This window comes from Chiloscyllium punctatum, chromosome 15 (assembly GCF_047496795.1).
Source record: "Chiloscyllium punctatum isolate Juve2018m chromosome 15, sChiPun1.3, whole genome shotgun sequence".
NCBI lineage: Eukaryota > Metazoa > Chordata > Chondrichthyes > Orectolobiformes > Hemiscylliidae > Chiloscyllium > Chiloscyllium punctatum.
Genome location: NC_092753.1, coordinates 6,622,893 through 6,641,053, shown reverse-complemented (window position 1 = coordinate 6,641,053; position 18,161 = coordinate 6,622,893). Strand labels below are relative to the sequence as shown.

The window sequence follows — 18,161 nt, the reverse complement described above, 5'->3', positions numbered from 1 at the left end:
CTGACTCCAGTGTTTTGTACATCCTCCTACTCATTTAAGTTACAGAAGCAATGCATTCAGCAAGGTCCCAATCCCAATCTCCATAATTCCCTACTTAAATGATTCTGCTTCTCCACCATTCCAGTAAAAAAAAAGCCTCTGCCCATTTATATCTCTTCATGTTTAAAGAGATGCCTCTGCAATGTTTTTCAGTGTCAATATAAATTCCAGTTATGTCGGGGCTGTTGTGTAGTGTTCTTACCTCTGGGCTCAAAGACCTGGATTCAGGTTGCACCTATTCCAGAGATGTGACTGAACAGGTTGATTAAAAATATCTAAATGTAAGTGGTTGGTGCATCTTTTGGGTTAGAAACTCGGTGTTACTAGCATTCTATACAACTGAATGATACCCATTCTGAAATAGTTTAAAACCGTAAGGCATTGGGGCAGAAAATAGGCCATTCGGCCCATCGAATCTGCTCTACCATTTGATCATGTCCCATTTTCCTGTTTTCTCCCCATAACCTTTGATCCCTTTGGCAATCAAGAACTTATCTATATCTGTTTGAAATATACTCAATGAACTGGCTTCCACAACCTTCTGTGGCAATGAATTCCACAGATCCACCACTCTCAGACTACAGAGGTTTCTCCTTATCTCCACTCTAAAGAGTCTTCCCTTTACTCTAAGGCTGTGCCTTCAGGTCCTTGTCTCTCCTGCTAATGGAAATACCTTCCCAACGTTCACTCTGTCCAGGCAGTTCAGTATTCTGCTGAGCAAGTATCTGCCAGAGGAGCAGCAAAGAAACAAGAACGTCTTTATTTCTGGATTTTGCATTTGTATCCTAAAAGATCTCTCCCTATGAATATCTTGACTACCTTAGACTCTATCAGGCCTGATTAATGGACACCCTTTCAGAGAAAATATCTCTTTTTTTTTGCCATTTGCTGAAGCTCTTTTGATTTTCCGTCCTAATTAAACTAACTTGTTTCAATTATGTCATATTACTCCAGAAGAGTTTGGGTTTTTATTCAAAGGAGGTAAAATTAGTCCTGCATCCACAACCACCTCCACTGCCAGATCAAGTAAATGCAGTGGGAGGCAGCAAGTTGATCAGATGGACCTTACCTTGGTTCTCAAGTTTAGAAGATGGCCCATTTGTTCAAGAGAAATTGAATTTATGCTCAAAGGATGAAGTCTATAAAATCTAGCCCATTCACACTTGAGGCTCCTTACCAGTGATACTAATAATATCTTTTGCAGTCTCCCAAAACTGCCAGATTTTGACCTTGTCAGTATTGTTCAAGTATAGAGCTCCAACTTATCTTTGGAGTGAAATTTATTGGTAATAGGATGAGAAAGGTAAGCAATCAAATTAAAGGTGCGTAATCTACCTGAAAGATAAATGAATAAATATTTTAAAATTTCAACCGTGTGACACATTGGAACCTTCCTCTAATTCAGAGAGTCCTATTATTTATTGTAAAAAAAAAGTTGCCAAGTTAGCCAAATAGTGGATTCTGAGATCCAATAATGTCATGGGATTCCAGTTTAACCTAATTTTTCTTTCATCCTAGGATTAAATATCAAAGGTTCTAATGTCTGTTCATCAGAAATTACTTATAATTGCTAGTTAGAAAGTGAAGTAATGAGAGTTAAGACTTTTTGAATGAGGATATCCTGAGAAGGAAATTGAAGAATTCAGATGACATAGGATTTTCTTAAGATCCCTGTGGAGAGCATTACATTTTCAAAAATAAATTTGAACTTCCAGTTAACAGCTGAGAAGAATGACAAAGCAAGATGTCCCATCACTAAATTTTTTACTGTACCATAATTAAAAATGCTAAACTTTTTTTTGTAGAGAACTTAAGTTTCAATGGCACAAAGCAATGTTCCTTTTGTTACAAGTATTACGTCTCGATATACACAGAATTATAGTCCCCTCAGTCTGCGATCTCTTTCAGCTTCCGGTGCATTCTTTTCCCCCCAACTTTACCCAGTAGTCACTTGAAATGACTACTTCCAGGTACTTCCCATATGTTTAGAGAGTTTCGGAAATCCACTCCAGCAGCAAAACTCATTGCAATAATTCCTGTTCCACTCAGCTACATCAAAAGGAATCTCGCAGATACCCTTACCCGAGGAACGCATCTCCAAATAGAAACCAACTAATTCCTGTGTAAGTAGCTTGCAAAGAATCAGGAATTTCTTTCTGCTGACTGCACCAGCTGTTGTTCTTTACATGTCTTTCATTTCTTTTGTGCATAAAAGTTTGATAGATCTGTGGACTGTTAGCACAGCTGGTTTTGTCTTTTGTTCCCAGGTGTCAGTGCTAACTATACACTTGATCAGCAGGTCTCTTGACATAGCCAGGCATGATTCAGAATAGTTGAGTGACTCACTTCCTATTAACCTAAATACTGTATAAAGAGACAGGCTGAAACAATTTTATACACATCATAATTGTAACAGCTTAGATATAGGTCTTTAGCCATTTTAGTCAGGTTGAACAGGACTGAAATATTTCAAAGTTTTCCTGACCATGACAATTATCAGTTGATCATTTTTTGAGACTCAAACATGCATTCAAGATTGTAGCCTGATTCCATCAATTTTGTGGGCACTGTTTACAAATGATGGAAGCATGTTTCAGCAAGAAATAGAACAACCGGGGACTGTTAAAAACAAAAGTTTGCTTGGGACAAAGATAAGCATAATTCAAAAAGTGAATACAGTGCCTTTGCGGCAGACTTTGATGTTGACACGTCCAACAAAAAGGTAGCGGTTCTAATTAGTTATTATCCCTGGTTCGGTGGCAGGGTCTGGAAGATAAACCAACTAACTTTATGAAGGAAATGACAGAAATGAAAAACTGGGATAACTAATTACTGGCTAATTTAACACCAGCTGTGAGTATGGCTAATTTAACATCAACTATGAACAAAGTTGGAAAAAATGCATAATGAGTGTGCGAAGGATGGATAGAATAAAAGAACGACCAATTGGATTATGAACATATGAATTAGGCAGAGCAGGCAGTGCACTCTTTAAGCCTACTAAATACGATTGTAGCTGCAGTACGATCTTAGGCGGCATGGTGGCCCAGTGGTTCGCACTGCTGCCTCACAGTGGCAGGGACCCAGGTTCAATTCCCACCTCGAGCAACTGTCTGTGTGGAGTTTGTATATTCTCCCCGTGTCTGTATGGGTTTCCTCCAGGTGCTCCAGTTTCCTCCCACAGTCCAAAGACGTGCAAGTTAGGTGAATTGGTCATGCTAAATTGCCTGTAGTGTTAGGTGCATTAGTTAGGGTTGCTCTTCAGAGGGTTGGTGTGTATTTGTTGGGCCGAAGGGCCTGTTTCCACACTGTAGGGAATCTAATCTAATCTGACTGCATTCTAAATTCCCACCTATACCCAATAGTGTTTGATTCCCTTGACAAAAATCCATCTTCTGAGGTGGAGTTCCAAAGTCTGTCAGACTTTTTTGCCCACTAAGATATCCTACCTTATTGGTCTGCATCCTGTTATGTCATCTTCACACTGTATTTTGCCTACCTTAGTGCCTTCTGCAAATGTGCTGATGATCATTTTGGCAAATGGGGAGGATTGTGAAGACTTCACGAAGATATTGACATGTTAGTGAAGTGGGCAGCCAGTCGCAGATGTAATTTGGGACAAAGAAGTTGGAGTGAATGCTTAATGATAAGGTGTTTAAATATGAAGTAATAGACACCCCAATAAATTTGCATAGTTTCCTTGGGTGTCCAGATATATGAAAACTGATATATTTCTATTTATAAAACCTAGAGATCTAAGATTGTTATAAGGAAATAAAAGATTGGCCACCATGTGCATCAAAGTCCATATAGCGTACTATGGCATAACCAAAAATATCAGAGTTGGAAAGTTGTTTAGAGGAGAAAACGACTTTACTTTGATCAATTTCCATTGGCTAAGAAAACATAATAGAAATCTTTTAAAGTTACAAAATTGTTTCGAATGATAAAAGGCTATTTCCTCTGGTTGGCAAACCAATGATGAGGGATCAGTGATAACAAATTTTCATAGTGAGGGAGAGATCAGAAGTACCTTATTTGCGGTAAAATGGGACACTATGCTTCGCTGCAAGGAGTAATTATGGCTAAGATGTTGGATCTCTCAAGGGAACAATAAACATTTTGCTGGAGAGCAAGGTATGTGGTATTGGGTTGCTGTAGCAAAGGGGTAGTGTATAAACAATGGGTTGAATGGTCCTTGTGCTTTAACTATTCGGTTTTTAAAAAACTCTTAAGGTGCATCCTACACCATTCCTTGGGATCAAAATTTTGGAATCCCTTAAAAATATTGTTAGTTCACCACATAGACAGTGGCTGTTCAAGAAGGTGGCTCACTATCACCCTCTTGTGGGCAGTTAGAGATGGGCAATAAATGCTGGCTGAGTCAGCAATGCCCATCTCTTATGAAAGAATAAAACGACCTTGTGTGCCAGATATTTGAATCATGAGCAAGATAGGATTTGAATGATACCTTGAACTTTTCCTTTCATCACCGGTTATACAAATGTATTGCTGATGTCAAAGTAGTTTGTCTTGCACTCAACAGGACAGTTCACAAGATACTTATTTAGGGGGGGACACCAACATTTATACTGAATGAGAGGGGAGTGCAAATTAGTTGGCAAGTGGACTATTTATACAAGTGCATATTTCTAACAGAATTGGAACATAATGATCAAGTACCCTGACCTGCTTGTTTTGCAGACATTTGGTTTTGTAGCAATCCTATCAGTAACTTAGAAGCTGTAGACTAAAATGGACATCCTTCTGCTCTTGAACAAGCTGAACAATGAAGGGAAATATACTAGCCTTGAGCCTCTGGTTTCTAGTTCCTCTTGTTACAGTTAGAAATTTAAACTAATTAAACAATTCTTGTATGCAAGTATACTTGGCTTGGGAGAAACAGGATAAGGTCAGTTCAGAATCATCTGAATCTTTCAAAAGCATTCAGATCACAATTCACATGATTTTTCAACAGAGACCTCCATTGAACAGATCTGCAACTAATTACAAAATATGAGAGGATTTGATGACAACTGAAACAAACTTTTACTGAGTTATAAATTAGGTCAGGTGTAAAGGACTGTGTTATAAACTCTAGTTTATCAGCTAAAGAACTATTATTGGCAAATATGTAAAAGGGAACAATATCTAAAGTTTAGAAACATGATCATTACAATGCCTTATTAAGGTAGTTAAATTCTTAATGATGCATTTATACTGCAGGGGAAGATTTGCATTTGAGTAAGGTTGAATATTTTCTAAACTACCAAAATTGAAAGTATTGGCAGCACTCACAAGTGAATTAAAAACCTTCATTGAAGGTTCAGAGATTAAAAATGTCACAATTGATTTATGCTATGCGTCAATTTATCTAATCTCTCTGGACATGCTCAGACAAAATTTAAGTCCCTTTTGCTCCTTCCTCAAATCCGGGGAGTGACAAAATGACTGGAAGTTCCCTTTCTCATTCACAAAGCTGTACTACTGCTGGAACATTTGTGTAGTTATTGGATGTTGCTGAGTTGTTTCAAGTAAGTTCACAAAGACTGGCATGATGATAAATCACTTTACAAGAGCTGGTATTCCTGTAATTGTGAGTAAGTCACCATGTTAATTTCCAAAGCTCTAAAAGTGCCATATTATTTAAACTTGCATATAATTTCTAACTTTGGTTCTACTGATATACAATTCCAAGTTAATGCTTCAATGAACTGCAGTTGTTTATTTTATTTTCTTCTTAACAATGCGTGCTGGAAGTAAACATTTCACAAACAAGAATGTAATGTCCTGACCCACTTCCCTGTTCACCTCAGGTTTCAGATTCCCGTTATCCCAAATCACAGTTACGTAAAGCTTTTTTTAATAATGTAGGGCCTTCTTGGAAGATACATACTAACCAAGTCAAAGCAACAGAGGTAAACACATTCATACTAATTTCACGTGATGCACTATTAATGAAATTTGACATTATTTCCATCATTCTATAGATAGGGATAAGACGTCAACAACAATATCAACCATAGTTGAAAACCTAATGCAACATTTATGTGATATTAATTTGTTCATGGACTCTAGAACTGGACTTGAGTTATCTGCTTGTACAGGATAAAAACAATGACTGCAGATGCTGGAAACCAGATTCTGGATTAGTGGTGCTGGAAGAGCACAGCAGTTCAGGCAGCATCCAAGTAGCTTCGAAATCGACGTTTCGGGCAAAAGCCCTTCATCAGGAATAAAGGCAGTGAGCCTGAAGCGTGAAGAGATAAGCTAGAGGAGGGTGGGGGTGGGGAGAAAGTAGCATAGAGTACAATGGGTGAGTGGGGGAGGGGTTGAAGGTGATAGGTCAAGGAGGAGAGGGTGGAGTGGATAGGTGGAAAAGGAGATAGGCAGGTAGGACAAGTCCAGACAAGTCAAGGGGACAGTTACTGAGCTGGAAGTTTAGAACTAGGGTGAGGTGGGGGAAGGGGAAATGAGGAAACTGTTGAAGTCCACATTGATGCCCTGGGGTTGAAGTGTTCCGAGGCGGAAGATGAGGCGTTCTTCCTCCAGGCGTCTGGTGGTGAGTGAGCGGCGGTGAAGGAGGCCCAGGACCTCCATGTCCTCGGCAGAGTGGGAGGGGGAGTTGAAATGTTGGGCCATGGGGCGGTGTGGTTGATTGGTGCGGGTGTCCCGGAGATGTTTGTACAGTTTGCATTTACCATTGAAGGGATAATCATATCTGTCAATTTAGCAATATTCTTTGAACAAATCTGATTCCATTGCTTCCTTAGCATTTTCTGGCAACATTATTTAAGGAAAGGCATAGAATATTGAGTTGGTAACTAGGGAGCTGAAATTTGAGATTGTCAGGAATGAAAGCATTTGAGATTTTTAAAAATAAACCTTGAGAATATGGAATTTGCAATCAAACAGTGGTGGGAGCAGAGTCCAGCATAAACTCGATAGACTCTGACCTCCCTGCACTGCAACACTTCTCTAATTTTATGATATTTAATGAGTTGTGGATTACATGTTTTTCAACACTAACCTCTGTTGTATACAGGATAAACTACTAAATGACAAGCTCGGCATGGCATTGAAATTGCAGGTTTTTTAGATCAGTCAGTTTGTGGCACTGTATCTTAACCTATTAATTTCAACCAATTGTAGGTGACTTAATAAATTTAATTTTGTTTGGATAAGATATAAGCAGTTTTGGCAACACAGGACTCTTTGGGTAGCAAATTTAGAAAGCTTACTATGGAAAAAGTATACTTAGTGAAGTTTGGAAAATTATATCTTCAGTCAGTTGCACAGACTGTTGAAGTGCATGTCACGTTTATCTTCTGTGGTTGCTGATTGTGATCCTATCTGTGAAAATTGAACATGGCTTGTACTCTAGAGTCTTCTAGAGAAATCTGGTTAGCAACAGAATTTAGGAAATCCTCTTTTTAAACTCTTGTATAACTATCACATCATGTTAGAGAAGTCGACGTTTTTTCTAATCAATGTGTTCAGAGATGTTTTGACACCTTTGGAGCAGGTGGGTTTGAATCCCAGCCTCCTGGCTTGAGGTAGGGCCACTACCACTGCACCGTAGCAGCCTCATAGAGCCATTCTTGATTTAATGATTGGCTGTAGCTGTTGCAAAGTGATTTTGATTAGCTTTCACTTGCATCCTAAGACCATCTGGTTTCAGTGTCTCAAACAGAAATACAGTGTGGTTATGTCTTTCTTAATCTGATTTAAACAATTTTCTTTCTTTAAGCAAGACTGTTGCAAGGCCATGTTGTACACTCCAGAACCCTGATGAGGTCCATGGGAATTTTCTAATGAGAGTTACATTTATACAATGATTACATTTAATGTTTGAAATGAAAACTCAGTCCAGGGCCAGAATCTGACTGTATTTTTGATGAACTTATATAGGATACAAAATGGACAACACAATGCCGTGTAAATTGCCAAATACAGGATATTGAATATCCAACAATTGGTTGGATTAGGATAGAAAATCTAAAAGAGTCATGCCTCATGAATAGTTTAAAGTCAGAGAATGCATTGCAAGAGATGATACAGAATTTATGCCTTTGAAGTGTTTGATTTTTTTGTGAAAGAAAAGATGATTTTCTTCTCTTCCTGTGCTACAGTTCATTGGGGCTGGCTGCTGTTAGTATTGTGTTCTTCGTAGTGTTGAGACAGCAATTGCTGCTAGAGTATTTGGCCACAAAGCCAAACTATTGTTTTGATCTGCCATATGCAACAAACATCCCATCAGTTATCTCTCATTAACTGTCAAGAGGAGGGAACAGAAACTGATTATTTTGCTCAATTTTGTGTCTGTCCTCTTTCTACTTTGTTCTTTTCACTTCTTTCTGTGCCCATTCCAACAAAAAAAAATCAGACCTTTGTCATTTACTATTTTGCCTTTGGTCCACATGCTAATTATCATTACATTTCAGCAACAATGTCTATTTGCTAATCACACCCTTTCTCCTAATCTTTAATACCCTTGTCCTCACTAAACTATTACTGTACTCCATCCAAATTGTCCCATCAGTCTGTTTCCTTGCATCCATTCCCTAAATCCAAAGGATGGGAATTTGTACATCTTCAGCAACAACTAATTTAGTTATCCATTGAAAGATCTGGTTGATCCAGATAAAGCATAATTGGATCACAATCCCAAAATAATTTGGGAATGCAAAGTAGTCCCTACGATATACTGTTGTCCCAGACCACTTCCCATGCCACACATCCTTACTTCTGACTCTGTGAAAAGATGTACTGGACATTTTTTTAATTACAAAGATTCCAGGCTGTCTATTCAACCGTCTCTGTTGCTTGCTTCCCATTGGTCTTTGAGACAGAATTCCACAAATGCTCCCTGGTGTCCTAGCCTTTCTCTAGGTTCTGTCTCATCTTCTGCAAACCCCTTTCTGACCTTCAACTGTTAATGAGGCCCAACCTTTACTCTCTCCAATCTATTCCAACCAAACTGTTGAACATTTATTTTCCCTACTTGGCCCAAGATAAATGCATCATCGTTAGCCACGGGTGAGGTTCTAGAAGACTAGAAGGAAGTGAATGTTGTGCCATTATTCAAGAAGGGCTGCAAAGAAAAACCTGGGAACTGGAGACCAGTAAACTTAACATCTGTGGTGGGTAAGGTACTTGAGAAGATTCTGAGGGATAAGATATACATGCATTTGGAAAGACACAGTTTGATTAAGAGTAGTCTGCATAGCTTTTGAGAGTGGGAGATCATGCCTCACAAATTTAAGAGTTCTTTGAAGTGACCAAGAAGGTTGACAAGGGCGGGGGGGGGGGGGGGGGGGGGGGGGGAGAGAGGTGGTCATAGTCTATATATACTTCAGTAAGGACTTTGATAAGGTTCCACATGGTAGGTTGCTCTGGAAGGTTAGATTACATGGAATCCTGGGAGACCTGGCAAATTGGATACAAAACAGACTTGATGGTAGGAAGCAGATTATATCAACGATTTAGATGAGAATGTACAACACTATTAGTAAGTTTGCAGATATCACTAAAATAAGCAGTATTGTGGACATTGAGGACGGTTATTGGAAACTGCAGCAGGACCTTGATCAGCTGGGGAAGAGGGCCAAGAAATGGCAGATGAAATTTAATATAAATAAGTGAGAGATCCTGCATGTTGTAAAATCAAATCAAGGTAGGAATTTCATGGTGAATGGTAGGGCTTTAAGGAGTGTAGTGGAACAGAGAATTCTTGGAGTTCAGGTCCATGGTCTCTAAAAGTGGAATCACAGGTGGACAGGCCAGTGAAGGCAGCTTTTGGCACACTGGCCTTCAGTCAGGGCATTGCGTATAGAAGTTGGGAAGTTATGTTGCACTTGGTGTATTGTGTTCAGTTTTGGTCACCTTGCTATTAAACTGTGCAGAAGAAATTTACAGGATGTTGCCTGAGTTCTAGGGAAAGGTTGGACAAGCTTGAATTTTTTCTTTAGAGCCTAGGAGACTAAGGGGTCCTTATAGGGATATAAGATCATGAGAGGCATATATAGGTTGAATGCACTCAGTCTTTTTCGCAAGCTTGGGGAATCATGGACTAAAGGACATCAGTTTAAGGTTAGAGGGGAAAAAATAAAAGGGAACCCGAGGGACAACTTTCTTTACACTGAATGTGATACACACATGGAATAAGCTGCCAGCGGAAGTGGTTGAGGTGGGTACATTAACAACATTTAAAAGGCATTTGGACAAATATACGGATAGGAAATGATTAGAAGGGTATGAGCCAAGTGCAAGGAAACGGGGTTAGCGTGGTTAGACATTTTGGTCAGCATAGACCCGTTTGGGCCAAAGGGCCTGTCTCAGTGTTGTAGATCTCTATGACTCTAAGATATCGGATTTCAAATGTAGGTTATGACATTCACGTCTGCCTCACTACTGTCTAGTCTCACATTCTTGCAAACATCCAGCATTGGATGAACAGAAATTCTGTCTAAATGTTAGGATATCTTTATTGTTTGGCATATTCATAAATAATGTAAATGATATTATGGGAATGATATCTTTATAGTTGACACAAAGATTAGCCAGGTGGTTTATGGTGAAGAGGAAGGTGTTAATTACAGGAAGATATTAAACAGATTGTTTAGATGAGCAGATTAATGGCAAATGGAATTTAACCCTGATAAATGTGAGGTAATGCACACATCAGGAACAGAGATTTGGGTGCTTAACCACAGGTTCCTGAAGGTGACAGGACAGGCTAATGGGATACATAAGGTGGCATACAGGACACTTGCTTTTATTATCAGTTGTGACATATAAGAGCAGGGAGGTCATATGGAGTTGTACAGAACTTTGAATAGGACACAACTGGAGTACTGTCTGTCTGGTTACTACACTCTTGGAAGAATGTGATTGAAATGGAGGGGCTGCAAAGGAGATTGATCACGTTGCCTAGAATGGAGCATTTCAGGTACGAAGAGAGGCTGTATAAGCTCAGTGTGTTTTAGTTGGAGCAGAGAAGTTTGAGGCAGTACGTGACAGAGGTGATTTAGGGGCATGGACAGGGTAAATAGGCCAAGGGGACATAATTTTAAAGTAAAAGGCAGGAGGTTGAGAGGGGATTTCAGCAAGAGAGAGACTCTTCAGTCCAACTAGTCCACATCAACCATGTTCCCAAACCAAAGTAAGCCCACTTGCCTGTGTTTGGCCCATAACCCTCCAAACGTCTTTTAAATATTGTTATTGTAACTGTACCTCCATCCACCCCTTCCACTGGCATTTCATTCCACATACAAACCACTGTGTAAAAAAAGTTACTTCTCGTGCCGTTTTTAAATCTTTTTCTCACATTAAAAAAAATTCCCCCTAGTTTGAACTCCTCCACCCGAGGCTTTTAAAAAAAATCCTTGCTATTTCTCCTTGATTATGCCCCTCATGATTTTATAAAACTTCTATAAGATCACCACTCACTATCCTAAGCTCCAGTGGAAAAATGTTGCAGCATAGATGACACCTCAACTCCTCTACTCAAAAGGTCTGAACAATGAAGGCAAGCATGCTAAATGTGTTCTTAAACAACCTGTCTACATATGACGCAAATTTCAAAGAATTATGTACCCGAACCCCTCGGTCTGTCTGTACTACAACATTACCCAGGGCCTTACCATTAATTGTATAGTACTGCCCTTGTTTGTTTTACCAAAATGCAATACGTTGCATTTATCCAAATTAAACTCCATCTGCCTGTTGACTCAATTGATCAAGATCTCTTAAATAACCTCTTCATGTCCTATATATCACCAATTTTATGCACAAAGTTAGTAACCATGTCTCCTAAATTCTCACCCAAAACATAGTCATACTGCACAGAAACAGACCCTTCAATCCAACCAATCCACACAGAACTTAATCCTAATCCAGTCCCACCTGCCTGCTCCTGGCCCACATCCCTCCAAACCTTTTCTATTCATTCCATGTGGTGCAAACTTCAAACAATTATGTACCTGCACGCCAAGGTCTTTCTGTTCTACAACATTGCCCTACCATTATTTGTATAATTGTACCTGTGTTTTTCTACCAAAATGCAATCCCAGATTGAACTCCACCTGCCATTTTTAAGCACACTGACCCATTTGATCAAGATCCCTTTGTAATCTTAGAAAACCTTCTTCACTGTCCACTGTGCCACCAATTTTGGTGTCATCTGCAAGCTTGCTAACCCTGCCTTATATGTTTTAATCAAAGTCTTTTGACAGGAGTAGATCCAGTACCAAATCCTGTGGAAGACCACTGGTCACAGGCTCCAGTCTGAAAAACAACCCTCCACCAACCCCCTCTATTTCCTCTCATCAAGCCAATTTTGTATGCAATTGGCAAGCTCTCCCTGAATCCTACACAGACTACTTAGTAAAGTTAGATCATCGTGTTAAACCCTGTGAAAGGCTTTAGTAAAGTATATGTAAATAATGTCTACTGCTTAGCCCTCAATCCTTTTGATTACTGCATCAAAACACTGTGATTGAGAGACACTATTTCTCTCACACAAAGATGATTCTTAATCAGTCCTTGCCTCTCCAATGCATTAAATCCTATCTTTCAGAATCACCACCAACAACTTACCCACCACCGATGAAGACTTAGAATGCAGTACTTGGGAGGGAAGTTGACTCAGGCAACGTTACCTTTTAAAAAGTACTTGGATTAGAACTTGAAGTGTCATAATGTTCAAAGCTGTGGGACTACTGTAGGCAGTAGAACATTTTTGTCAGACAAACTCAATGAGCGAAAGGACCTCTTCTATATTGTATGATTCTATGAGGATTAAACTACTACCTTTGGTTCTTACTACAACGTCTTCTTGCAGTGTGTTTTCAATCCTGTCAAGTATCATAAGTTGACAATTTGCAACTAGGGTTGTGTTTGACCTAAATTTGAGTTTCCAACAACATATGCACACCATCACCGAGAGCTACCTACTTTCAACTTTGTAATATTGCTATATTCCAACCCTTCACAGATCATCTTACACTGAAACTCTCTACTATGCATTTATTACTCCCTAGGCTTGATTATTCCAAAACTTGCCTGGCTGACCAGTTTTTCATCCTGCATAAACTTGTGTTTATTAAAAGCTCTGTTTTCATAATATGTTTCATCCCTTCACAGCCTTTGAGTGCAATGGGCTTCTTCAATTCTGTTTCTTGCACATTCTGGATTTTTATCACTTCACTAATGATGGGCAAGATTTGTTGCCTTAATCCCAAGCTCTGGAATTCTCCCCTCAAACCTCTCTACCTCTTTCTACTTTTAAAATGTTCCTTTATAATTCATATTTTCGATCACGTTTCTTGGTCATCTTCTCTAATGCTCTACATCAAAATGTTTTTTATTATTTACAGCATTATTATCCAAGGTCCTGGGGCATTTTAACAGAAACAACATTAGAATTGTGTCGCATACTTATTGACAAAAAAAATGTAACTAGTACATTATAACTAGTACTGAAATTTTTAATATTTAAATCATGTGCTGGTGAATAACTTTTACCAAATAATTTTGATTTTTGGTAGTATTTATTTCTCAGGATTAATTAGTTCTTATAGTATCACAGAGTGCTTCAGGAATTGGAGAACTCAGAAGAAACCAAATAATCTAAAGTAATATTTTTGCACCATTTCTGTCACATCAATCCCAGATTCACTTGCAGCTAGAATGCTTCTTTTAAAACAAAGGCCATACAAGACCATTCCTGGTTGCAGCATCTTGCATATGCTAAGGTCAGTAAAAGCTGCAGATAACGCTTCAACAAAAGTTGTAATAATTTAAAGACTAAATCCCTGTAAACAGCCTGTTTGACCTCAAAAGAATTTGTTACAATTCAGAGTGGAAAACCAAAATTTATTTTTACAAAATAACATTCAACTTACTTCCCAAAATCTAATTTTAATAATTGACAGGCAAAATATGTCAATGTTTGTTACATGCCAGTGGTCACAAATTAACAGTGTATTTCAAACAACCGTTTTAGTTAAATGTACATTTATCTTAAAGTTTAGATTGTTATTTTAGAGTTAACCACACTCACTTGACATATTTCATATCCTTGGCACAAACCAGTTTTGCCACTTTGCATGAGCAATACAAAGCAAACAAAATGAAATACACAAACAAACAGTGAACTCACTTGCCCTTTTGGCTCTGAGTTTACAGTACATTACTTCACCAACAGTTGATAGCAATTGAAAAAGAAATAGAATTCCGTTTCAATGTTAATGAAAAACTATTCCTGTGCACTCATGCCCATGAAATTTCTTTTCCAAACTTTAAATGAAGCTACCTGCATTTCTTACCCCATTTCAAGATTTTTCTTAAAACCTACCTCTTTGGTTCTGTGTTCAGTCACTTATCCAAGTCTAGGCAAAGTGTTAACCGACTGTCCAAGCTATTGTCCTTCACAAACCATCTGAATTTTATTTAAGGCAGAAGTCAGCAGGCAGCCCTACATGTAAAACAGCCCCCACATTAAATACACACTGCGAGGCTTCGTAATGTGGAAAATTTGTAGTTATAAAATGGGTCATGGGAATACAATCAAACTAACCAATTGGAGCTATACTAAGGTTTGTATAATGTAATCATCATCTTTTTGGAGTACTTTGTAAGAGTCTGTAAACTACTTTACAAAGATACATAAAAATATTGGATTAAGTAGGGAAGAGCAAGGAAATATCTTCATTCCAGACATGTAGAATAAAAACTCAATCTCGATAGTTCAGAAGAATACTACATAATAAACTCGACTAGGTAAACTGTGCTGGGATAGCAAGTCATTAGAGTAAACTAGTGAAAACAATTTAAATCTAGTAAGGGAGGGTGTTATTGCACCATGGGCTTGAAAGAAGCTATCTGGAGGCTGAAATTGTTCCTGTTGCAAATAGTGCATCATTCTACACTTCTCAATGCTTTAATTTCTCTTTAAAAACACAGACAACAGAAAAATGATTATTACTAGCATTCAACCAGTTTCAATGGTTGATATTTCTTTACAATGGTAGCTGAGATAATAATGAAGGCTTCTGAAATGAGCTACACCATCAAAATGTTCATTACACAGTTCCACTAACATCTAATGTACAGTCCTTTGTGTTTGTGAAGGACCAAAGATATGGTTCTCCAAGTAAGTATTTATTCCCATTAATCACTGTAAAAGCAACCTTAATTTGTCTGAACTTAGAGAACATTGTTCAATGATTTAGTAAATAAATATTGACTCTCTAGGTTCATAACTCTACATTCTGATTACAGTTTCTAGATTATTCAAGTGCCATAACCCCCTCACAAATGTCTAAAATTTTTCAGAAAGCTGAACTCACTCAAATATATTATGCACATGGCCTAAGGTTTGCTTATATAACCACAATATTTCCACTGTACAATATTAACTTTTATACAACTAGTGACAAAGATAGATAGTACAAATGACATGTGAATACTTTGGTGATCTATACAATGATTTTTATGAAAAGACATTAAAGAATATCCTTTTATGAAGATCATTCACCTTGACAGTGCAATTCATGCTATTTTAGATTTCTTTCTTAAAAAGCACATGATTTCATAGAAACACTGCATAATGGATGCAATTCACATTCCGTCCCAGGGTGTACACTGTGCCAGGAATGAAGATTTTGCATGATTTTAATCATTCAATAAAGCTGAACTTGAATTTCTTTTGAAAGTGACTTGACATAGCCACTTTCCCTGTCACAGTCAACAAAGGCTATTTTTTGGTTAAGGTTAAATTATGGGGAATATTTTATTTTTCTAATTTTCCTTCTGTTGCTTAATCTTGGCACAGGCACCTTTTAATCTGAAGTCAAAGGTGACTGTGATAATTTCCTTCGTCAGTTACACTCATGTTCTAATGACACATTGTAGATCCATCCTGCTAATAAGGTACCAATGGGCCAGTTAAATAAATATTATCATTCCTGCCCTCTACTCTAAAACAGACAAACCTCTTCTATTTGTTTCTTTTCTCTCTCTTTCACCCCCTGCTTTTGTATTTGCTGTAGATTTATCCATATCATCTAGTTGTGATAAAGGATTGTTTATCTTCCACAGAACTGTCTGATCTGCTTAATGTTTCTAGTATTTTGTAATTCCAGCATTATTGTATTTTGCTTTTAAAAAAGCAGTTGTACTTTCTAAGAGGGAAACTAGTCCAAACGTGACCAAGCTTTTGGGCTCTGCAATTCTTGTTTAGATGATAATCACCTGAACAATTGACAGTCTGATCATAAGTTTCAGGTTACTTTTGTGTCAAAACAACAAAGGCTTCAAATTCTGAACTATGGTTGTGACTTTGTAAATGTTTTATGTGCAATGGTGTACTTGTTCAATGATTAAAGATTCAAAGAAGCAAAACAGAGTAAGGTGAAAGATAAACAAACAGTCTGTAAAGCTGACAACCATAAGTGAGAATTGCACTGGGAAAATAAATCAATTGTAGAAAAGAATGTATTTAAGGAGAAAACATGCTGTGATGAAAGGAAAGCACTAAAGACCAAAAATCGAGCTGTCGGATTAAAATATACCAAATTGAGTACAATAATTTTCAGCCATGTTTGTACTGTAATCTCTTTTGGCCTTTGAAGTACAGAGATTGTGGTGCTGTATACCACTGGGAGAAATAACTAATTTTCTTTATCTTCCACTGAAAACCACATGCGTAAGAGCTAATATTTACTGCACACGTTTAAACATCATTGCTCACTTTTAAAAAGTGCTGTTCCCATTAATAAACAACACAAAGACAAATGCATGATAAACTGGAATTCTGTGTTGCCAGTTATGGTACTGACTAACTCAAACAGCTAACATTCAAAACTGCAAACAAAAAAAAATCACATTACAACATGGGTAGGCAGGACCTGGCAAGGTGAGAGTGCAAGAGTGTGTATATGTTTGCGCAGTGAAAATCAGAAGATCTGCTGTTCAAACAAAATCTTTTCAAATCCAGGAGGTGGAGGGCTGTAAAATTCACTGAACTGGCAATCCAAAATTGCACTGTCATCAACTGGAAAAAAAGATGATAAACTATCAGACAACTACTTGCAGGTACTCTTGACTGGAATTTTAAAAAATATGAAATGTAAGGTAATCTAATTTGGTCACTTACTGCTCAATCCAATTTGTACAGATTAACAGTCGATACTCATCATTAATAAAGTCAAGGTGCTTTACAGAAATATTAAAAGGTAATACGGTACTGAGCTACAGAGACATTAGGTCAGGTTATTAAAAGCTTAGCCAGGGGTCGTGTAAAAAGCAGCATAATCTATTTTGAGGCAAATGTACCTCATTTCTAATGTATTTAGAAAAAAACTATACAGTAATTCACTTTGAACCAATGTTCCCTCTATATACGTACACACACACACAAACGACATAGTTGCTTAGAGCCACAATCACTTCAATTTTAACCAGTAGCTGGTATTAGCAGAAGCAGTTAGGGAGCAGGTTGCCTGCCTTTAATTTATTTTCAGGGCATGTGGGTATTACTGACTAAGTCAGCATTTAAATACCCATCCATAATTGCACTGAAGTGGTGATGGAGAATTGTCATTTTGAACCACTACAGTCTACCTGAGTAGGTACAACAGTGCGATAACCCTGACCCTAATCAGTGTTAATGGGAATAGAGTGCCAGGGTTTTGCTGCAGTAACTGTAAAATAGTTCCAAATCAGCACGGTATTTTTTCTGGAGGGGCACTTGCATTTGATGGTGTTCCTTTGCAGCTGCTGCCATCATCCTTCCAGGTGGTAAAAGGTTTGGAAAGGTGCTGTCTAAGAAGCCTTGGTGAGTTGTTGCAGTGCAACTTATAAGAGTACACACTGCTTCCACACTGGACTCTTGTCGGAGGCGGTCAATGCCTGGTACTCAAGTAGCACTAACATTACTTGCCTTTATCATGGCAGGGGAAGGAGGAAGCAGTATTTTGAAATGAGGGGGATAGAATTAAAAAGTGCATTTTAATCAATGCAGAGGGGTCCAAGAAAATTTAAGGTCATCTGTAGTTTGCCTTCTAAGTGTGCAAAATCATACGAGGATGACACCACCATTGGTTGCCTTGAACTAT

General features: G+C 38.1%; 1 protein-coding gene and 1 long non-coding RNA gene across 3 annotated transcripts in view; one reads left to right on the top strand and one right to left on the bottom strand.

Moving 5' to 3' along the window:
- Positions 1 to 1,939: 1,939 nt before the first annotated feature.
- The window catches only part of LOC140486009 (uncharacterized), a 22,549-nt gene continuing 6,327 nt past the window's right edge, over positions 1,940 to 18,161 (top strand). The window contains exon 1 of the long non-coding RNA XR_011962500.1: positions 1,940 to 2,162. This is a non-coding gene — a long non-coding RNA (uncharacterized lncRNA). The remainder of the gene's footprint in view (positions 2,163 to 18,161) is intronic.
- spryd7b (SPRY domain containing 7b) overlaps positions 13,897 to 18,161 on the bottom strand; it is a 21,494-nt gene continuing 17,229 nt past the window's right edge. For both annotated transcript variants that reach the window (XM_072584531.1, XM_072584532.1), the window contains exon 5: positions 13,897 to 17,098. In XM_072584531.1, coding sequence (XP_072440632.1) covers positions 17,001 to 17,098 — 98 coding nt within the window. In that variant the 3' untranslated portion in view covers positions 13,897 to 17,000. The remainder of the gene's footprint in view (positions 17,099 to 18,161) is intronic.